Below are 24,118 nucleotides of genomic sequence, written 5' to 3'. Positions count from 1 at the left end.
TAGTCTTGCCCAAAGGAGAAGGAACATAGGCAATTTAATTTGCGAAGTCTCCTCCCTCTCCTTCTTTTCAGTCTGTGCACCTACTGAATCAGATCATCCTGCTTGAATTTGTTTTAACTAGCGTTTCCCAATGCCAAGGGCATTTCATGAATGCTTTCATACTAACTTGTCCATAAGCATGTCAACCTTAAACCAAAATGTGTTGTGACACATATTCTGTTCTCTATGGCATGGCTGCAGTTTAAAATAAATTCTTTGAAGATCTGCAGATTTGTTGCCAAGAATTCAATTTGACCTTCTTCCCCTCCTATGACTGACAGAAGTTATAGGCATTTTTTAAAAACTGTTCTGGAAGGAAACTGAAGAAGGTAAGGTTTGTTTTGAAATGATTGCCTTCTAGTATCCATTCTGTGTATTTCCAAAATCAAAAACAAAAAAAAAATCCCACTAGGATTTAAACTGTAAAGAGATGACCTTGTGCCCTCCATGATTCCATCGACAAGAGTAGTAATATTAGTATTCACACTGGTCACTGGAAATATTCTGTCCTTGGGCAATAGCTGTGCATCAGAAGAAAAGGATTTGAACAGATAAACCAAATGGAACTCAATACAGCAGACACATGTTCGGTAAAGTACTTTCCACAGTACATTGGGTAGATATAATTTCCTATCTGTTATATTAATTTAGTTCAGTAATTGAGATTCCTATTGATCCAAAGTGCTGAGGCTCATGCCACTGAGTCATCATCAGGAAGACACACACTGACTGCCATACAGCACTAGTCACTCAGCCTCTATACTTTTTTCATATAAAAAGGGGATATTAATACCTCTCCTCATCTACCTCACAAGATTATTAGGAAAATAATATTTTACATATATATAATGAATCTGCCTTCATACTCTGTTAAGATGACCCTGGTTGGGTTTGTTTTGAAGACCTTACCTTCTGTTGTAGAATCAATACTAAACATCCTAGATCCTCCTGACTCTAGGTCTGGCTCTCTTTCTACTGAGCCACCTAGTTGTTTGAGATCTGAGACTTTAATAAAATAGCCCCCATAATCTGCGATGTGATATATATTATATGTATAACATATACATGCATATTTATTCCTATACAATCTGTAAGATAATATGACATACGTGAGCACACATACTATTATGGGAAAAGTGTTATATAAATAATAATCATTATTACCTTGATAATCTAAATAAATGGTTAAAGAGTCCATTAAAGTCTAATATAAGTTCCATCAAAATTGGGATTGAAATGTCAAGGCACTTGGAAACATTATTTTGGAGAGGAAAAAATATCCTTTATTTGTCAGTGGTTTGGTTTCCAGTGAGTCAAGCCACACTTTTAAGTTTTAAAAGGCCTTGAGAGAAAGACAGGGAGTTAAGAATGATGTTGAAAAGAAATAAAAGAGAGGAAGAAGGAACTTTTCAAGAACAACAAAGAACTGTTTTCCAAGAAACCAAATAGGACCAAGAACCCACTGACATGTAGATGTTGGCAGATCAATAGAAGAGGAGATAACAGATTTGACCATGAATAATAACTCTCTACTATACTGCAGAACACTTTTAATTTTTCATATAGTCATGAAACATGCAGTAACACAAGAAGGAGAATAACACCAGACAGGTTTCCCAGGACCTTGGCTAGTGCTGTTCAGATCATTCTGGAGTTGTGACAATAACAGCTGCAGGCATCAGCCAACAAACAGTCGCTTCCTTGACAAAGGTGCCAAGCTTACTTACGTGTGTTTTATTTCTTCTGGATGAGACAAAGTTGCTGTTTTCTTGCTTTAACTGGGGGGACAAGTGTTCCAGAATGATGGGCTATGAACCAAACAGGCTCAAAGCCACTCATCCTCTCTCTCTTTAACATCTATTCCCATCCAGGAGCATGTAATTCATTCCATGGTGCTTTCTCTGATAGGCGTCCATGTGGTCTCTAGTTCCCTGATACCTCATGGCTAACTTTGATTTTCAGCTTTCCCCACCCTCCCTCACCTCTATTAATATAAATCTTTAAGGCAACCTGAGCTGAGGGAGGGAAACAGCTGGATCGTCCACTCAGGAAAAAAAGTAATAATGGATTGCCTCCATTATTGGAATCCAGAATGGGAATCCAGGACTATGAAAAGAGAAGCATCTGTCTGAGATGCCAACCTAGGACTTGAAGGGTCCTCAAAGGCAGCTTCTTAGAAATAGATCCTGCTAAAATTTGCAAGGGCTCTCCATTCAGATTAAGGCTTTAAGTAACTTCCTGTTGTAATCTTTTTCTTTTCCTGTAGTAATTTATTTCACAATCTATTTCCTTTGACACCCCACCCCTAAAAGTGCCAAGAAGTGTTGGATGTGAAATATGCGTTTAGCTATTTTTTGACTAGGTGTAGCTTTCTGGAAATAACAGTTAGCCAAGTTTGCTGTTATTTGATCATGGTTGGGCTATCTTATGGGGAAAACAGGGGGAGTTAACTTAAATATTTATCTGGGTTCAGAAGGGTGAGTAGGAGACAGGGCAAGCCTCAGGGACAGGGAATGGACTTATCTATACTAAACTAAAACTATAGCAGGACAAGGCACAATGAAGATCAGGATGGAAAGTGGGATCCTCACTGCTGAGTCCTGTCAAAATCCAGAGATGGTACAGCTTTTCCAGGTCTTCAGCCAGTACTGCTTCAGGTGGGTAGATCTTGGAGCTAACCCAGCCCAAGTTAACCTGCAACTCAGGTTGGGTTTAATAGTCTCTACCAAAAATCTCCCACAAGTAGATGACGGTCTTCCTTCTGGATCCCAGGAAATCAGGGTACAGACTCCACTTCCTCTGAGGTCTCCCAGGGTCTGTTACAACTTGTCCCAACCACCATGGAGTCCATCTCAGAGAGAGAAAACACTTCCTGCTTCCCCATTCCATTTAGAATCCTTCAGCCCTTCCTGCTAAGTCTCCTAAATACTCATGTATTAATCTTCCTCACAACAGTTAACAACTTTCAGTTATCCCAAAGCTAGCTTTCAGTTTCAAAACTCCAACTTCCTTTCCTGTATTCCACAACTGAGGTGTTCAACTTGTGTGTGGTGTGGAACCAAATTAAAATGTAATTAGTAAATGTTTAGCAAATAAGCAAAAGCACAATAAAAATCTATATAATGTTAAGTTGTGGTTTTCTAAGTTAATATGAGCCCATAAGAATCCATATCTATTTGAGTTTGACAACTCTGTTCTAAATGGTAAAAATTAATGTTCTATTATTGGCTTGTGATTAAACACTAAGGTTGGGGGTGATCATTTGCTAGCCTTTATTCTCTCAAACCTTCTACCCCATCCCTCAATATGTGCTCTTTTTCAAAATAAGATTATTCTGTAACAATAAGTGACAAACCCAGAATGAGGAATATGGAAATAAGCATTGCAAGAAAGCATTGTCATAACCTATAATGGACTATTTACTGCCTCAAAGAGGGAAGGAATCTGAATCACAAAATGTCAGAAAACAATTGTAAAAAAATCGTTTCCACATGTAATCCTAAAAAGGTTTTTTAAAAGTGATGAAGAATTCTTAGGATAGATTATTTAGAAATTAATTAAATAACAAACATTTATTAAACAGCTATTCTATATGACAGGTTTGAGAACGCAGAGACAAAAATGAAACAACCTCAAGGAGCTTACATTCTATCTAAGGAATCATGCACACGTGAAAGGATTTATAAAATAAATGGGAGCTAATGTGCAGAGGCATCAGAGGTCCAAGACAGGGTCTGGAAAGAGTTCATGTAATTAATAGTGTTTGATCTGAACTTTGAAAGTAACTAGGGATTCTGAGATATAGAAACAAGGAGAGGGAGTACATTCCAGGCCAGAGGGACAACTAAGGGCAAAGGCATGGAGATATTAGATAAAATGGTCATAAGGAATAGGAAGAAGGCCTGTTTGTCAGATTAGAAGGAGACATAAGGAGAATAATATATTATAAGGTAGGAAATATAGGTTGGAGCCAGTTTGTGAAATGTTATAAATGACAAAACAAAAGTGTTTAGTTTATCCTAAAAACAATAAGGAATCATTAGAGTTTATTAAGCAGGGAAGTACTATTTTTATCCCCATTTTGCAGATGAAGAAACTGAAGCAGACACCATCAAGTGACTTGCCCAGGGTCATACAGCAAGTGTCTGAATCTAGATTCAAACTCAGGTCTTCCTGACTCTAATCCCAGTGCTCCATCTACTGTGCCACTGAACTATTAACAGAGTTACAAACAATATTGTTGAATAATAGAGAAACACGTAAATTATTCTCATTTCAAAGAGTTGCTACTCAATTGTACTAATTTCTGTGAATTATAGTTGAAAATAATAGCACTAATTTTTTTGTTTGTTTCTTTTTCTGGCCATGGAAAATGGAACACAGAATTCTTATAGTTTACCCAGGGCAGCTAGGTAGCACAGTGGATAGAGTGCTGGACTTGGCGCCAGGAAGACTCGTCTTCCTGAGTTCACATCTAGCCTCAGACACTTACTAGCTGGGTGACCCTGAGCAAGTCACTTATCCCTGCATGCCTCTGATTCCTCATCTGTAAAAATGAACTGGAAAAGGAAATGGTGAACCACTCTAGTATCGTGCCAAGAAAACTTCATTTGAGGTCATGAAGAATTGGACAGGATTGCAACAACTGAACAACAAGAACAACAACAAAAACGGTTTACCCAGCAATCAGATTTCTTTATCTTGGCATTAAGACAACCCTTGTATTTCCCCACCCTACCTCCTTTCCTTTCCTCACAAATATCTAGCCCATTTCTACCTTCCTGGATTTGATAGTTGCCAGGCAGTAAAATTGCAGCTATGTTTCTGGAGGAGGACAGTTTCTATTCTTTTTTTTTTTAAAGAGGAGACACATTTCTAACCTTAAAAGGTGGTTTCTTTGTTTAGTGTAGAGAAGGCTAGATGACTAGATATACTTTGGGAGAGGAAGCCTTAAGAATAACCACTGTATCTGACTTTGACTGCGGGGAACAAAATGGGATCAGCTGTTCTTTAATGTGCTCTCAACCCAGGTTCACCTACATGCCCAATTGTGTGATTGAATGAAGGATGCAATTCATATATTATAAAGCTCAAAACAAGCACTGAGTGATTCTGAGGGCAGCAAAATCTTGTTGCAGAAAACTGTCAGCATTGTTCACCTGGCCAGGAGTTAGGAGGGAGAAAATACAGGACTAGATTGTCATATCCTTACTTAGCAAGATTGTCATCTCTTCTAAACTACTCAGGGTCAGATTCTCAGTTACATAAGAAGAATATAGGCAGATATCAGCTCCTAAATTTGACCAAAGACCTAGGAACAGAGCTAGGTGAATGGCAGCTATGGTGAACCTGATTCCATATTATATTATCTAGCTCAGAACTTCCTATTGTGAAAACAATGTACATCATTTCTATGTAGCGTGGGAAGCAAATTTTTGTTTTGTTTATTTGTCCTATTGATTTCATCTGTGTAAGAACTTTGGTCAAGGAAACTCTACCAAATATTATATAATATTGGCTCCCATCAACCTGCCCTGCCTCCAAACTTCCCTATCTCTGTTAAAGGTACCTGCATATTCTCACTGAGCCAAGTTCAAAAACTGGGAGTTATCTTTGATTCTTTTCCCCTCTCCCTCACCCCTACCATCCAAACAGGTTTTATCCGTTATACCTGTTCCTCAGCTAAAATACTCGATCTTTCAACTCTGGGCATTTTCTCTGTCTGTCCCGTATTCCTGAAATGCTGCCCTTTTTTGGCTTGACATATTGCCATCCCTGGCTTCCTTTTAAGGCTCAATTCAAATCCCCCCATTTATTAGAAGTCTCTCCAACCTCTTTTAATTCTAGTGCCTTCCCTCTATTAATTACTTCTCATATAGTCTGGATATAGCTTGCTTTACATATAATTGATTTCAGGTTGTCTCTATTTAACTCCTTCAGAGCCAGATCTATCTTTCACCTCTTTGTGTATCCTCAGCACTTAACTTAATACCTGGCACATAGTAGGTATTTAATAGATGTCTATTGGTTGATTGATTAAATGATTAATGAGTCTACCTACTGGGAATTCCAGACTCTTTTCTTTGATCTGTCCTTCACAGAGCTGTTAAAATGGTTTTCCTAAAGCACAAGCCTGATGGATGTTACCTTCCCTGTACAAAATAGCTTCACTGGCTCCTTGTTTAGTGCCTCAGGAAAAAATTTCATTCCCTCAGCCTGGCATTTAAAGCCCTGCACATTATGGCTTCAAGCTACCTTTCCTGATTTACTTTGTACAACTCCACTCATTCAAAAGACTCACTAGTCCCTGAACTTGGCACTCCATCCCTTCTTATTTCCCCTCAAAGATCTAATCAAGTGCCAGCTCCTGTGGGTAGCCTTCTTTAATACTTCCTCTAGTTTTTATTTTTAAAACCTTTCATTTCTGTCTTATTAACAACTCTAAGTCAGATGGGTAAGGGCTAAACAAAAGGGGTTAAGTGACTTACTCCTGGTCACACAGTTCCTAAGAAGTGTTGAGGCCAGATTTGAACCCAGGTACTCCCTGGCTCTATCCATTGAGCCACCTAGCTGCTTCCTTCCCCGAGTTCTTAGTCCCTTCTACCTTCTCTCACTTCTTCAGGCTTACTTACCTATTTCTATGTCATATTTTCTATCCCATTTGCCTTTATATCCCAGAGCCTAGAACTGGATCTTATATATCCAGAAGGTGCTTTAAAAAAAAAAAAGGTGCAACTACTCAGAGAACTGTATAATATACAATATCACATAATAAGTATAATCAATATTTACACAACAAAGCAATGGGTGTAATTGGAAGACAAAGCTCTTGCCAGCTGAAGGGACCTACCAAGGTTTTCTGTCAGAGGCAGCATTCTTCCTACACAGAATAGGCTAGAATTTGTTAGATAACATTGGAAAAGAGGGAGGGCATTCCAAATACAGGGAACAGCCTAAACAGGATGATGCAATGCCTGTTTGGGAGCCTGAGTTTAGCCTGAATATATAGTTTGAGGGGGACAATTGGGTGAGGAGTGTGACCCTGTTTGCCTCAGTTTCCTCATCTGTAAAATGAGATGGAGAAGGATATGGAAACCACTCCAGTATCTTTGCCAAGAAAACTCTGAATGAGATCAAGATAATTCTGGCATGACTGAAGCAACCAAACTGCATAAATATAGTTGAAGGGGGAAAAGTTAGAATGAGGCTAGAACCATAGGACTGTGTGGGTTTCTGAAGGGCTTTGAATGGCAGGCATATAAGTTTGAGTTTCATTTAGGGGGAAACAGCATATTTTCAGCATATTTTAAAAAGAGAGCCGACGTGCCCAGACCTATACACCAAAGAGGGTCTTCTGGCAATAGGTAAAAGATGGACTGTAATGAGGAAAAAGCAGAAGTAGGGAAATTTATAAAGATTCTATGGTATGGAGCAGCTAGGTAGCTGAGCCAGGCCCAGAGACAGGAAGTCCTGGGTTCAAATACATCATCAGACATTTCCTAACTATGTGACCCTGGGAAAGTCACTTAACTCCCATTGCCCAGCCTTTATCCCTCTTTTGCCTTAAAACCAATATACAGTATTGATTCTAATATGGAAAGTAAGGGTTTAAAAAAAAGAGTCTATGGAAGGAGCAGATAGGTGGCTCAGTGGGTTGAGTCCACTCTCTAGGTAAGAATGGACACATAAAGCCCACAACACTGCCGTGTGAGACCCAAACCAGATTAAAATGTAATCGGAAGGGGAGACAGCTAGGTGGGAGGTCCTGGGTTCAAATCTGGCCTCAAAGACTTCCTAGCTGTATGACTCTGGACAAATCACTTAACCCCCATTGCCTAGGACTTACCCCTCTTCTGCCTTAGAACCAATGTGTAGTATTGATTCTAAGATGGAAGGTAAAAAAAAAAAGGTAATTGGAAAATATTTAGCAAAAAAATACAGTAAAATATAGATATTACATATTAAAACTATGTCAGTATATGAACAGCAGGGATCCCTATGTACAGATTGGTGGCCCTGTTTCTAATTAAGTTTGACACTGTCCAAGTGAATCAAAATAAGAACCTATACTAAGGTGGTTTCTGGGAGATTGAAGAGGCAAAGAGATGGGTCAAGAAATATTGCAAAGTTATTGGTAGGTCGTGGAAAGCAGCAATATTTGTAGAATTTCATCTGCTAACTAATTAGGTGGGAAAAAATCAAAGATGACTACAAGGTTAGAAACTTAGAAGGCCAGGTTAACAGTGGTGCTGCAGAAAAAGTAAAGTTCAAAAGAGGCATAGTTTTATTTTATTTTATTTTAATTTATTTTTAAATGTAATTTCATTTTTAAATTTTTAAAAATGTTTTTCCATGGTTACATGATTCATGTCTCTCCCTCTTCTCTTCCCTCTCTCTTCCCAAAGCTGACTGGGTTATACATGTATTGTCACTCAAAACCCATTTCTTCATTTTTATAAGAGAGCAATCTTTTACAACCAAAACCCCAAGTCATATACTCATATAAACAAGTGGTAAATCACATGTTTTTCTTCTACATTTCTACTCCCATAGTTTTTTCTCTAGATGTGGAGAGCATTCTTTCTCATAAATCTTTCCGAACTGTCCTGGTTCATTGCATTGCCATTAGTAGCAGAGTCAATCACATTTGATTAACCCACAATGTTTCAATTACTTGTATAATGTTCTCCTGGTTCTGCTTATTTCGCTCTGCATCAGTTCATGTAAATCTTTCTAGTTCTTATAGAAATCAAGCAGTTCAGCATTCCTTATAGCACAATAGTATCCCATCACCATCACATACCACAATTTGTTCAGTCATTCCCCAATTGAGAACCTTCATTTTCCAATTTTTTGCCAGCACAAAAAGTGTAGCTATAAATATTTTTGTACAAACAAATCCATCAAGGGGTATAGTATAGTTAGTTCATCAAGAGGAAAAGGTAGTGGATAAATACATCCTAAGGTATATTAAGTTTGAGGTACAAGGAAACATTCAACTGGAGATATCCTGTAGGCAGCTGGAGACATGAGTTTGGAATTCAGAGATTCCATGGAATTCAGAGAAGACAGGTATGGAAGTCACCAGCCTAGAGGTAGCAGTTGAAGCCTTGAGGATGAATAATATTGTCCAGAGACAGAACATAAAGATGAAAAAAGAGGGGGGCTGAGGACAGCTTTGGGCAGTTAGCAGCATTAAATAGTGTTAAGAAGGGAATGAGATGCCAGAAAAAGGAAACATTTTATAGAGAGGTAAGAGGAGAACTAGGAATCTGTGGTATCTCTGAACCTAAGGGAGGAGATGATATCCCAAAGTGAGCAGAGTGATAAAAAATATCAAAAACTACAGAGGGATCAAGGGTTTTTTACTTCAAAAAGCCATTGTTAATTTATGCATTCACATAATGCAATTAAGAATGCCAAACATGAAGAATTTAAAGAAATATAGAAAGATGTAAAATAATGTGAAGGAAGGAGTAAATCAATGGGTATACACACATAATGTATATGTGTACATATGCATACAAATATCGACTACAAATATATAAAAGAAAACTGTTTCTACAAGTGTAGAAAAAGTGCTGGATTTGGAGAGAGAGGACTTTCATTAGAACCCTATTCTTGCTACCTTGTGTGACTTCGGGCAAATCCCCTAACATCTGTGATCCTCAGTTTCCTCATCTATGAAATGAAGGAGTCCAATGACATATCTTAAAAGTTACTTTCTAGTTTAAAAAGTAATTTAAAAAGTAATTTGCAGGAATAGCTCAGTGGCTCAGGAAGGTCACGGCATCAAAACAGGCCTGAAACACTCCTAGCTGTGTTACCCTGGGCAAATCATTTGACTACCTAGCCTTATTGCTCTTCTCCCATGGAACACATATTTAGTATTGATTCTAAGATAGAAGGTAAAGGTTAAAAAAAATTTTTTTAGTAAAGAAATTTTGAATTACACAAATAAAGTGGCCAAAATGTTCATACCCTTTAACTCAGAGACTTCATGACTAGGTTTATTGATGGGAATTAAGTCCCCATATTCATAAAAATATTTGTGATGGCAAAGAATTGGAGCCAAAGTTAAGTGTTCGTTAGTTGAGGAATGCTTAAAGAAATTGTGATACAAGTTTTTGTTCAGTCATTTCAGTTATGTCTGACTCTTCATGACCCCATTGCCTAGCCCTTACCATTCTTTCTTGGAACTGATTCTAAGATAGAAGGTAAGGATTAAAAAAAAAAAAAAAAAAAGAAGAGCAAGCATACCTCTAATGGAGAGTTCCAAGAGAATACTCCCAACCCACCCCTTCATGGAGATGGGAAATGCATAGATGTCGCACAATGCATATGTTTCTAGACTTTTTTCAATATATTGATCAGTTGTGCTGATTTTTTCTCTTTTTTGCTCTTTTTTGTCTTTATTTGTTTATATGACTAAGAAGGGAAGGAAAGAATGTATTGGAGGAAACTGAGATGTAAATTTTAAAAAAATCATATATTAAAAAAAATCAGAAAAGGAGTAGACTCTTCCAGCTGGACTACTCTATATATGACTGTGAACTTTTCTTTTGTGGCTGTTGTATAGCCCTGGCAATCTCACAGCCTTCATTATCTGTAAGCCAACTCTCAGCTAGGGATGCATCATTATCTCCTGTTTGCAGGCAGCTGAGGCAAATGACAACCTGAGAGGTGAGGTGGCTTTCCCCAAAGGCAGACATAGACAGACTGGTAAAGATGGTGCTGGGATTGGACCTCTTGAGTTACCAGCATCCACATTTACACAAGAATCATAAATTGACACTGCCTCTGTTCGTGCTCCTTTGAGCAAAGGAAGAAACATTCTGGCAGTTATATTCAGCAATGAGAAGATTTCTTCCCAAGACAGGATGGCATGGGAGTCTTCTCTAATGATTTTTATTAAGTGGGCAGTCATCATTCTGGTCCGATATAAGTACTCCTGCCCAAAGGAAAGGGGCAAACTGGATGGTGTCTAAAGCTCCCAGTTTCCTAAATTTACTTTGGAATTGTCAGAGATGTGTGGTTTACAGAAAGAGAAACCTTTTGGGGTGGCTATGAACGCAGAGTATTCAAACCCTTGTAGTTTGTGAATCCATCTACAGGCTAGATGGTGATGTGTTTTTGTTTTGTTTTGTTGTTTTTTTAATCCTTACTTTCTGTCTTGGAATCAACCGTACTGTGTACGGTTCCAAGGATGAAGGGGAGTTAAGTGACTTGCCCAGGGTCATACAGCAACAGAGGTATCTAAGACCAATTTGAACCCAGGACCTCCCATCTCTAGGCCAGGCTGTATGTCTACTGAGCCACCTAGTTGCTCCCTGTGGTATGTTTTGCTGATGTTTTTCTCCATTCTTTTCTCATTGCATTCTATCTTTCATTTTGAAATGTAAATAATAACGTATTGGCAGAAAGATGGTAACATGCCCTTAGTTCCATCTCCAGGAGCAAAATCAAAGCCTCATTTATCTATCAAATGTGTGGACTGCATCACTCCTGTCAACTGTAATCAATAGAATAGCCATTTAGCCACCATCACTACAGACTCCTTTGGCCTGAGTTTGCGCTTAATGAGAACCTTTCCCACGTAGAAGTTGCCATTTAAGCTTCTAGTGGGAAGATATAAATGGCACCAACCTGCTACAGCAGCAAGAATCCAAAGATTAAGCTTACTCCCAGGAAGCAGATAAATGGATAAACTCTTTTGTTTTCTCAGGGGACATAGTACAAAATAGAATCCTTCTTCTGTGTCTGTTCCCTCATGTGAATTGTCAGCTTTTCATGGTCTGTGCCTGGACCATGGTCTGGGCTACAGGAGGAAGGAAGCTTCCACTTACAGAAAAAGGGCAAACCTCAGGAAGAAGAGCCAGGGCCCAAAATCCAAAGTGGAACCAGGATGGATCTGCTGTCAGGACACATACAAGTATCATAAGTCAGATCAAGGCAGTGGGAGCAAAACCAAGCAGGAAGGAAGGGACTAGGAATACATAAATCCTAAAGGGCAAAGTATTTGGGTAAAGCAAAGCTAAGGCAAGAGGTAAATAACCCAGGAAAATGGTTTGGGCAGCAAGCATGGGGCACCACTAGCAAGAAGACCTTGATATGGGCAGCTAGGTGGTACAGTGCTGGACTTGGAATCAGAAAGACCTTCCTTTTGAGTATTTTCTTAGATCCTGACTAGCCTTGTGACTATGGGTAAGTCATTTAACCTTTCTCAGCCTTAGTTAGGAAATTTCTCATCTGTTACTGTTGCAGTCTTCTTTCATGAGTGAAATTATAGCTAAATTACATAAAATAACCAGGCACAGACACAACAAACCATTCTGCATCCTATGTAATATTTATCACTTTATATAAGGTGTTCTTTTTTTAATTCATTTTTAACGTTTAAAAAAATTTTGTCCAAATTCTTTCCCTCCCTCTAGCACCACCCCAACCATTGAGACAGCAAGTAATACAATGTCAATTATACATGTGAGGACATGCAAAACCATATTAACCATTATGCAAAAAAATAATAAATAAATAAAGTGCAAAAAGCCTTCTTCAGTCTGTCCTCAGAGTTTCAGTTCTTTCCCTGGAGGTATATAGCATTTTTCATAATGTGTCCTTTGGAATCAGCTTAGATCATTCTCTTCATGAGAGATGCTAAGCCTTCCAAAGTTGATCATCATTACAATATTGCCCTGACTGCATACAATAGTTTCCTGTAAACCATGTGTGTTCTTAATTATTTTTATGGACCCATTTTGAAGCCTATGAACCCTTTCTCCGAATAATGCTTTTTAATACCTTAAATAAAAACATACGATTACAAAGGAAATCAATTATAATAAAATGTAATCATCAAATAAAATTTTAAGTTCATGAATCCCATTTATAGAAATTCTGCTTTAAACTATCAGACTAAGAAAGAGCATGCCAACAAACCCCCAAAGTCAGAAGAACTCTGAGTTGTACACGGCTTTGAAACAAATGTTTTAGGAAAGGGCACGTCTCGGGGGAGGACCCGGAATTATGCCTAAGTAGCATGAAACAGGTGGAAATTGTCAAGTAGACATTACGTCAGGTCCAGGCTACTCACTGTCATATGAAACACTAGAAACTCATACTACAGTGTTTCAGTAGCTTACTCCTTCCCTTTTTTTCTCCAAAGTGGAGGTTTGGAATGCCAGCATTTTGATACAGCTGCTCTTTTATAAAGCAAATTTGAAATGCATTTATATCTAAAGTTTCCTTGGGGCTGAGAAAGGCACATTGATAGGTTTGTGGCTTATCATTAAGGATAGCCAACAGGTCCTGGCGTGGCAGTGTGAATAATATAAGATAAACAAGGGGATATCAGAAGGCTCCATTTGGCTCTTGTATTGAACCAAAACTCTGAACTGGCTTTTAGAGCATAAGCTAGTTTTTTAGCAATTTTAAGACAAATTGCCATTCACATAGACTCATGCCCTTTATTCTTTTTTCACTTGTCTTAAGCAGAAGTTTATGATCCTATATATGGCCGTGAGTGTCCTTTCCCCACCCAAATAAGCTGCAAAGGTTTGATGGCCATTATGCAGATTATCTCAGGATGAAAACATTGATTTTATGTGGAGTCTGGAAAAAAGATATACTTTTCTTTTTCCATACCTGATACACTGGTAGCCATTAGCAAGGTTTTATACAGATAAACTGAAAAACTAAGCTCTGACAGGTTATCTAGTAATGGATCCCTTCCTTGTCTTCGGTGTCTAATAACCACATGACTCATTTGTACAACGAGATTGCTTCAGGAATTTTTTTTTAAGTCCCACACATTTCTTGTTCTTTCTGTCATCCTTAATGTTTCAGACATCATTATGCTATGAGACCAGCTATTAAGTTTGGGTAATATGTAAGCTTTTTGAGAACTTACTCTGAGAAATGTGATCCAAAAGACCAATGTGATGTATCTAATATTCATTAAAAATTTTAACTGGAGAACTGAATTTACTTGAAGTAAAATAAGTAGTTTGATCCTTGCTGGATGTGGAGACTATAGAAATTGTTTCACATTGGGGTTTGGAATAGACCACAGGATAGAGGATAGGATACTATAATTCACTTAGGGAATCCCAAGCCCCATAACGCCTTAAGTCCATAAGGGACTTATTAAAGCAAGGCTCATCTGTCTTTTCCATTTGGTTGCTTATAAAACAGGTCATAAACCTTTTTCTCCTTCCTAAACATATCCATTTTCTACCCACCTTGTATAATATTTATGAGATAATCCAATTTAGCACAAGGGATCATTAAAAAGTAAGAAAGAACCAAAGGAGAGTTATAAGATACAGTCCAAGTGGACTCTTTACATTTTGTAACAGCCCATTAAAATTATCCTCCTAAGCCCAGTTATAGAATCCAATGACTAATGATGGCCAGGGACGCTTTATATCCTAAAATGAAAAATACCTAAGTCTTTTCTTCTTTTCAATATATATTTATAGATCCTACTACTTTTAATTACAACCATGATGAGTCTTGGGGCAAAAAAAATGGCCAGCTCATTGATTTGATGGAAAAATTCTTATAATGGGGTACATGAGACCTGTCCAATGCTGTGCCTCAGCTAAAGAAGACAAGGTCCAATCAGAACTGCTCTGTGACACTGGGTCAGGCTGTGAGACCCACACTAACATATGATACAGAAGACAGGATGAAATATTCTCTTTGCAGTATGCCAAATGTGCCATCTAGTGGTTAAATACTGTTAATTAAAAGAGACAAGAATGATGCTCTATTATATAATGATACTCTATAGTTCCACACACCTCTCTCTACATCTTCTATCAAGTACTGGCTAAAGTTATCACTTGGCCAGTGTTTTCACTGTGATGTCTGTCATTCTCCATGTGTTTGTACTAGATGTCCCATGAATTCAATTATTTCTACACAGATGATTCTCTGATCTAGTTGTCCACCTAATCTTTCTCCTGAGCTCCAGTCTCTCCTCTCCAACTGCCTATTAGACATCTTGAACTGGATAAGCTGTAGATACCTTAAATTCAACATGTCTGAAACTCAACTCATCTTTCCTCTCAAACTCCCTCACCCCCAACCTTCTTTCTAGTCACCCAGGCTTACAACCTGGGTGTCCTTCTTGATACCACCCTCTCCCCACTCCCCACCCAAATCCAGGTCCTAGTGATCCTATCTTCATAATATCTCTCAAATATGACCCCTTCTCTTCTCTAACATTGCCATGAACCTGGTGCAGGCCTTTATCACTTTATACCAAGAGTATTACAATTGCCTGCTGGTTGGTTGTCCTACTTCGAATATCTCCTCATTCCCATCCATCCCTCACTCAGATGTTAATTGATCTTTCTACATTACAGCTCGGACAATGTCACATCTCTGTCCCCCACAATTCAATAAATTGTAGTGGACATTCAGTCAATAAACACATATCAAGTGCCTACTCTATGCCAGGCACTGTGCTAAGCCCCGGAAATAGAAAAAAATAAGTAAACAGTCCCTGCTCTCAAGGAGCTCAGAGTCTAATAAATAGAGTGACAACATGCAAACAGCTATTTACAAACAAGATACAGAATAAATTTCAGAAGGAAAATGCTAGAATTCAGGGAAAACTGGGGAAGCCTTCTTACAAAAGGTAAGATTTTAGCTGAGACTTGAAGAAAACTAGGAGGCTTAGATGAGGGGGCAGAGCATTCCAGTTGCAGATATAGGAGTCAAACAGGGAATATGTTTGCAGTCAGGAATATCTTTGTTGTCTGCATCAGAAACAGCAAGACCAGTGCCACTGGATCTCAGAGTAAATAGGATAATGGGGCTGATATTAGGTATAAAAAGAGTGGGGGGAGGGGGCAAGGTTGTGAAGAACTTTAAAATAAAAAGAAGAATTTTCCATTTTCTCCTGGAAGTGATATGATCCAACCTACACTTTAGAAAAATCACTTTGGCAGCTGAGTAGAGGATGGACTGGGGAAGAGAAAGACGTGGCAGGAAGATCCACAAGCAGGCTATTGTAATAGTCCAGATGTAAGGTGATGAGGGGGACTGCTAGGTAGCTTATTAGATAAAGAAAATTTATCTTCCTGAGTTCAAGGCTAGCCTTAGACACTAGCTATATGATCTTGGGTGGGCAAGTCACTCACCCCCTATTGACTAGTGTTACTGATCTTCTGCCTTGGAACCAAAGGAAGGAAGTGTGAGTTTAAAAAAAAAAAGCCTAGAGGGCAGCTGGGTGGTTCAGTGAATAGAGAGCCAGGCCTGGACATAGGAAATCCTGAGTTCAAATTTGGCCTCAGACACTTCCTAGCTGTGTGACCTGGACAGGTCACTTAATCCATATTGCCTAGCTCTTCTTCTGTCTTAGAACCAATACATAGTAATGATCCTAAAAAGCAAAATTTTTAAATCATTTTTGTCTTTGTATCTCCACTGCTGAGAATAGTTCTTAGCACATAGTAGGACTTTAAGAAATGCTTTTTGACTGTCCCACATGTCTGGAATTCACTCTCTTTGAGAACCTTTGTGAGAACTTTTGCCTCATAAAATGCATCTCTTCCTTCAAGATGCAGTTCAAACTCCCACTGCTATTTGAAGCCTTTCCTGATTCCCCATGACTATTAATGCCTTCCTTTCCAAACTACCTTGAATTAAACTGTTTTGAGTTAGTTTATATCTTATGTGTGTGCATGTGTATTTTGTATGTAGTAATATATATCTTTGTTGTCTGCATCATGTGAATGTAAGTTCCTTGCAATTAGGGAGTGTTTCATTTATTGCATTCCTATCCCCAGTGCCAAGGCTTAAATATGATACATAGTTAAGTGCCCAAGAAATAAGCACTTGTTGATTTTAATTTTAATTTTTTGAATGTTAAAGATAAATTTTCAGATAAGGTGATCTCTCTAGTTCAGTTGTTACTTACATCTTATTTGTTTGGCATCTACAGGATAAAAACTGAAGTAGTTTGACACAGTATTACATATGAGACATGCCTTATTTATAGTAGGTCCTTAATAAATGCTTATTGATTGGATTGACAGATATTAATTAATTTTTCTGGAGACCAATCTGTGCCTCTTCAAACCCACTTGAAAAAGAGCCAAAAGGTTCACTTGATATCTATTACAAATGGCCAATATAGTAACAGAACAATGGCGGTACTTTTTAGTGCTCTCTACTTTGGATTCTCTCTCTCCTCTCATTTCTGGAGTTCATTGGTTTTCTGAGACCAGGTAGTAAGGTGATATTTCTCTCAATCCAAATTCCCAATATTTTGTGATTATTTTTCATGCCTCGCCTCTCACTGAGATTCATCCTTCAGTGCCCTGATATTTTCCCAAGGGTATCAGGAGGCAGCCAAGTCAATTTTTAAAGAAATCCCATTACCTTTGAACAACATCACAGAGGTGCTACAATTTCCTCTAGCCTAGCTATTGAATCCTGATGCAGTATTTCAGAACTTAGTATGAGCCCCTCTTAGCCCTTGATTCGGCAGATGTTCTAACACCGAATTAGTGTGAAAGTATAACAGGTATAACTGGTACTCCTATCATCCCCATGGCATGTACTTGTACTGTTATCTAATGAAACATCTCTTGTAATGAACAGCATTGTCCAGCCTGGGCTCCTGTCTCTGAAGAACCTTTTTTTTCTATTAAATAAAAGAAAAAAAAATCCAACTCCCTTTAAAATTCAAAATAAGCACTGGACTCTGAGACAGAACTCAATGAGGAAGGAGATTACTAGGGCAGCAATTATGCCCCTCTTTGCTCATCTCACGGGACTGGTTTGCCACAATTACTATGCAGAGGAAGCATAATTGATGATATGACTATTTTCTGTGTGACAGCAAGACAAGTATATGGGCAGTAGTGGGATTAGGTACTGGGATATGGGCACATCTTTAGAAAATACCCGGGGGGAGGGCAGCTGGGTAGCTCAGTAGATTGAGAGTCAGGCCTAGAGATGGGAGGTCCTAGGTTCAAATCCAGCCTCAGACACTTCCCAGATGTGTGACCCTGGCGAGTCACTTAACACCCATTGCCTAGCCTTTACCACTCTTCTGCCTTGGAGCCAATACACAGTATTGACTCCAAGATGGAAGGTAAGGGTTTAAAAAAAATTTTTTTTTAATACCCAGCAGGACATAGGAAATATAGGTTTCTACACCTCTGGAAAATATGACAGAAAACTGAATGTATGTTATACAAATAACCTAAACAAACAACTCTTGGTGATTGTCGAACTGAATACCTAATTACTAGAATCATAAGTATGAGATGTTTGCTTTGGCAGCACAAGGATTACACACAAGTCCAAGATGCATTCTATAGTTTCCAAGTTAAAAAAAGAACATTAAAAATTATTTTTACATTTAATTGAGAGAAAAAATTTTAAAAACTGTGTTTTGTTTTAAAAAATGAGTTTGTCCAAAGCCATCAGCCTAGATGGGAAATTGAAGGTGGACAGAATTCTGCTAGAATCAACAGAATATCAGGCATTAAGGGATCATTTAAATGTGAGACAGAGGCCACAGCACCCTCATTTGAATCTAACCAGTATCCTGGAAGCCATTCCATGGGGGAGAAATCATCAGGCTTAGTATAGTAGCTGTTTCTCTACTATCTGTACCATGGAACCTCATAAAACAGTCCACTTCAACTTGTGACATTGTCTATGTAATTAAACTATATTCTGATGTTTAAAACAAATAGATAAATAAAGGAGATATGTTTAAATTTTTTAAGTAATGAGAATAATATTGATTTTAATGAAGAAACACATTTTTGTCTAAGCCTGTGATTTTATCAATGAAATTTTATTGATGTGATTTTATTGGTGAGCTCCCTTCAGCAGCTTAGATCAATAGCTTGTCTACAATGTCTAGTTTGAGAGAACTACCCTAGCCACTAATAGGCTAAGTGATTTTTTGCCCTGATCACATAGCTAGATGTATCAGAGGCAGGATTTGAACCCAGGTCTGCCATCTGTCTTGGAACACCCTCTGCCCCATGTCACCCCTGACAAAATACTAGTGAGCAATAACATAACTGAATTATTCATGTCTGAAACAAAAGTATGGAGAATAGTGTTGTGTTGCTAACATTGATACTGTTATGCAACAAGACTTTAGACTACCAGAAATGACCCCCCAAAGTCTTCTAATGACCTACAGGGCTATACTTGGAGGGGCAATGCTCTAGGCGAAGCAGATTGGAGGATTTTTGCTAGATGTAGACTGTAATAAATTATATCAAGAACCCCATTGATATTAAAGTTAACTGGATTATGCTTGATGATTATTTGCTTCTTCCTTTCTCTAGGGTCTTAAACACAACATTGTTTGAAAGCTGGGAAATTGTTGGACCCTACCCATCCTGGTGGGTTTTTAACTTGTTGCTGTTGCTAATTCAAGTCCTGAATTGCTTCTGGTCTTACTTGATCATAAAGATAGCTTGCAAAGCTATTTCCAAGGGCAAGGTAAGGCAACATAAACCTTATCCAACATTTTCTGGGGGGAAATAGTATTTACATTTTCTTCCAAACCAATAGTAACCTTTTCGTTGTTCCATATTTTATCATAATAATTTTTCTTTAGTACTTAATGTGTAAACTTCAGTCTATTTAAAGCTGCCTTCTCCTACCATTCTATTTAGTGTTTGCTTATAGGAGAAAGCATTAGCATTGCTTCACTGATGATCACATTTACAGTTTTAGATTTAATGGTGGCATGTTGTTTTTTTCTCTCCTCAAGAAGAAAATATATTTACATGTTTCTCTTTATGAGAAGAGCGTTATTTGAATGCTGTTCTTTCTCCATTTGAATACTTATTTTTCTTAAAATGAAGCTAGGAAAGCATTATCTTCCAACTGAATTTCAGTAAAAACAAACTGAATCTTCGTTATTCACTGTAGACTCCCGAGACTGATTTTCCTAACGTTCTTTGGTTCTAATCCTTAGTCATCTATTTGTAGTTGACAAGTGATTTCTCTGAAACCTCTTCTGTGACTTTTTTTTACTTGTCTGTTCTCCTCTTCCTGCCATCCTGGAAGGCTGGGAAATGGAATCCTTTGCATGTAAGTTTCTTGGACTTCCCTCTGTTCTTGTACTGGGTAACCATAACCTGTTAGAGGGGGCTTTAAAAAAAAAACTCTCCACACAAATAGTTCTAACATGTTTGAATTAACTGAATGCTCCAATTCGGACTTACTCATGAATAACATTCACTTCATGCCCCTACACACCACTGACTTCACTCTAACCTACTGTGGAAGTGTTGAATTTTTCCATTCCTTGGATAAACATGTCTGCATTTCTTCAGAATTGTTCCTTCATTGCTTGCTCCTCTGTCTGATCCCTCTATCTGATCTTTCCCTATGGTTTTAATCCTTAAAAAGTGGGCGACACCTCAGGATGGAGAAGAATAGGTTCCATCTACAGCTAAGCCATCTACAGTTAAACAGACAAGGATTAGCCAAAATAAAGCAGAAAATACTTTGTATAGACCATGCTATTACTTGTTCTTTGGGGGAAAATAATAATAGAGCATAGTACTCTGGACCAGACAAATATATTTCTGAGACCCAATGCCAAAGTTCCTGTAGACACTCTGCCTGCCATCCAATGGGATGCTTCTTCATCCCTTTCAGGGTTATTATCTATACAAGGGTAGTACTGAAATTTTCTCTGGGAAACTTTAATTGTTATTTAAGATTGATATGAAAACAAATGACCAGCTCCTGTATAAAAAAAAGTTAAATGTATTCATAAAACCCAAGGGTTAGAAGTTTTAAATCCAATTATCCCAAATGGTTTTGCTTTTGTTTAAAATCCCCACTTAGAGGGGAAGAAATAATAGCTCAGACAGTTATGTGCCTATGATACCAAAACTAAAAGTACTAAGACGGCTCTTCTATCAGACTTGTCATTGTCTCTGTTTTTTCTCCTACCTTATGAAGAGATGGGCATTAGTTTCAATACAGTTATATCATGTTTGAGAGTATCTTAGCTGCTGTGCCTCACTCATTTCTGGCATTAAGATTTCTTCTCAAGCATGGCTTACACATTTGTATTTCCCAGAGGGAAGAAGTGATTCTGGTGTCCTTTATGACCCTTTTTCTTTGAAGGTAGTGTTTTTATAGTCTTTTCTTTATGTAATTAAGCCCAAACTACTCAAATCTGCAAATGTAGGTTCTTTTTATTTGTAGGAGCATTTATCATTAGTGGAATAAAATATATCATAAAGCTTAATTTTAATAATGACTTGGGACATGCCATATTTTACCTTAGAGGTAAAATAAATTGATGACATCCTTTAGGTATTCAAAGAACTAAACCCTTCTTTGGTTGGGAATTATGATGAATGAGCTTTATTTCAAATAGTGTCATAGAGAGGCTACAGTATAGCTATTATAAATGGGTAAGCTCCAGTTCTGAATAGATGGCATTAGAAGTGATGAATAAGGTTAGACAGATTTGCATTACACCAAGTTAGTAGGAAGATTTTCAAGGCAGCAGACTACTATTTCGTCTCCGTCCCCCTTACTAGAAGAGAATTACAGAGGCTAAGTTATTTCCCAAATCTTATTTTTTCAGGATCATCTGACCCTACTAGGGTTAAGCATTCTTAAGCACTTAGGTAAGGTATGGGAGAGTACATAAGGATGAGATTCCATTCATAGGATGTTAAGCCTTCTCTTAATTGTTTTTAAAATGTCTCTTGTTAAAAATTGAACCCCAGTCTATAGGGATATCCCTTTATTTTCCATAGATGTGCTTATGTCCTATAGAAATGTATAATTATAAAAGTTTCAGACCTTATTCTTCTTGAAGTCAAGACTTCTTTAAAACAAAAACTGCCATGTTTCTTTCTGAATTGGCCTAAGCCTAGAAGCACCTTCCATCTACCCATTTCTGACCATTAATCTGTATGTGTATTAATCATAAGCATACTTTGCTAACCAGGACTAAAGTGAAATGACCAATATATAGAGAAAGATTAATTTACCCCAGTATTTCCATCTGGACTCTAGATCCATTCATGGCTTCCTATTTTAGTTATAAAAATCAAATCTAAGCAATTTTTAAAAACAGTCATAATAGGACCTACCAGTATGAGAGTCCCAGGTATTAGTGAACAACATAGCCCAGTCCAGTCAAATATTGTTGGGCTGACAATCTTATCCTATAAATCCCTCTTTTAAAATCTGTCTGTCCCTGTCTGGTATATTTGGTTAGCTAGGACTATTGAGGAATCATACTTTAAATACCCAAATGAGGCAACTAAACCTCAAGCCAAGTATTTTAACAGCTAACAGCCAACTCTTATAATTTTCTTGCAATCATACAGGAAGTTTTTCCATCCAGCTGTGCTGTCCTATCATCAGGACATAGATTTAAAGCTAGAGACGACCTTAAAGGCCATCTAACTCAGCCCTCTCATTTTACAGCTAAGGAAATTGAGACCCCAAAAGGTTAAGTGACTTACTCAAGATCGCAAAGCTAATAAACATCTGAGGAAGGATTCAAACTTGTGTTTCTGACTTCAAGTCCAGTGTACTATCTACTATATTACCCTACCTTCTCCTCACATGAGAAAATGAGATAATGTTTAACCATAGCCTGTCTGAATAAGAGGGACCCCAGGGATCATTTAGTCTGATGAAGCTTTTTCAAAACGTTTGTATCTATTTCCTTCTTATATGACTGCATGTACTTCTTGGCATGGCCTCAACAAAAGTGATTTCCCACGAGTTGATTGTGCTCTGGGTATTCCACAGGTGTCCAAGGATGACCGAAGTGATATTGAATCCAGCTCAGATGAGGAAGATTCAGTACTTCCCGCAAAGAACCCACACAACGCTACCACCAACACCAACGGGACCAGCGGCACCAGTGGCACAAACGGGTACCTCACAGGTGGTCCGTGTGCAGAGGAACACTAATTACTCTAAACCACAAGACCTGAACAAAGTGAACTCTTTGCTACTGGAAATATTTAACTAAGTTGCGAATGCAGTCCCTTTCCTGTATCTCAGCATCAGAAACAAAAATTAGGATTATCAAAGCATTCTGATAGTGCACTGCCATATTTCCTATCTGTGAATGAAGAAGACTTTCCATTCTCTATATGTAGGCATGCTGTATGTATATGTTATTGGCCCAAATGGGAGCAGTATTTTCATATGTAATGTCTTTGAATATTATTTATTTTTTTTTGTATTTGTTTGTAAATCTGTGGACAAAAGGGAATTGCCTCACTCCTTTTATTCTGCAAATTCTTTATGGGAGAAGGAGATGCTCCCATCTCTTCTATTCCTCCCTTGTTGCTGTAGCTTAGTCTGCTGTAAGTATTTGCCAGCTTGAATTGTCACTCATAATAAGCTAAAGGCAGCTTTGCAGATTACAACTCAGCTCCAGATGTGTTTGCCTCCTTTGTGTTATAGTGCTGGTTTTGCCATTGGTGATCAGTTCACAGTGGCTGTTCTCCCAATGTAAAGTTTAAACAGACTGAATTCGTTTTGTAAGTAGTCTCTCTAATGTGATCAATTAGCAGTTCAAATTAAACAGTGGTATGATTTTCGGGTATTAGGGTATTATTTTAGCATTGTTTTCAACTAAATTGGTAGTTAATTGCATTAGAATAGGCTCCATTACTTGTGTGCATACCCATGATCTATTTATGTCAATGGCTATGGTAAATTCCTTGTCACAGATTAGTTCTGCCTTGTAAGCCTAACCCTGGCAGGATATAGCATCTTGCATTGCTTCTGGTTCAGCTGAAAAACATTTGCTCAGGTCCATAGTTATAAGTGGAGAATTCACTTTTAATGTTGAGAATTTGTCTCTGTGAGCTGGGAAGGATGAAAGCAGAGCCCACCAGCTCAGAGATTAGTCATTATTGCATGCATGCGCAGAAAGGTTTCAGCCAGGCTTCACTGCTCTCTCCCTATAATTGAATAGTCTGCCTTGTCACAGAAGAAAACAAGCTGAAAGACCTACTCAAACAGAAAAGTTGATTTTTCGAGCCTTAGAAGAGTTCTCCCAAGTGTTGAGCACTTTATTGCATCC

The 24,118-nt window shown here is 38.0% G+C and overlaps 1 protein-coding gene across 1 annotated transcript in view; it reads left to right on the top strand.

Moving 5' to 3' along the window:
* Positions 1 to 22,992, top strand: part of CERS6 (ceramide synthase 6) — a 318,341-nt gene extending 295,349 nt beyond the window's left edge. Inside the window, exons 9-11 of the mRNA XM_044669814.1 lie at positions 19,371 to 19,527; positions 20,101 to 20,124; positions 22,828 to 22,992. Of these exons, the coding sequence (XP_044525749.1) occupies positions 19,371 to 19,527; positions 20,101 to 20,124; positions 22,828 to 22,992 (346 nt within the window). The remainder of the gene's footprint in view (positions 1 to 19,370; positions 19,528 to 20,100; positions 20,125 to 22,827) is intronic.
* The last annotated feature ends 1,126 nt before the right edge of the window (positions 22,993 to 24,118 follow it).

Source organism: Gracilinanus agilis, chromosome 3 (genome assembly GCF_016433145.1).
Source record: "Gracilinanus agilis isolate LMUSP501 chromosome 3, AgileGrace, whole genome shotgun sequence".
In the NCBI taxonomy this organism is placed as follows: Eukaryota; Metazoa; Chordata; class Mammalia; order Didelphimorphia; family Didelphidae; genus Gracilinanus; species Gracilinanus agilis.
This window is presented reverse-complemented; position numbering and strand designations above follow the sequence as displayed.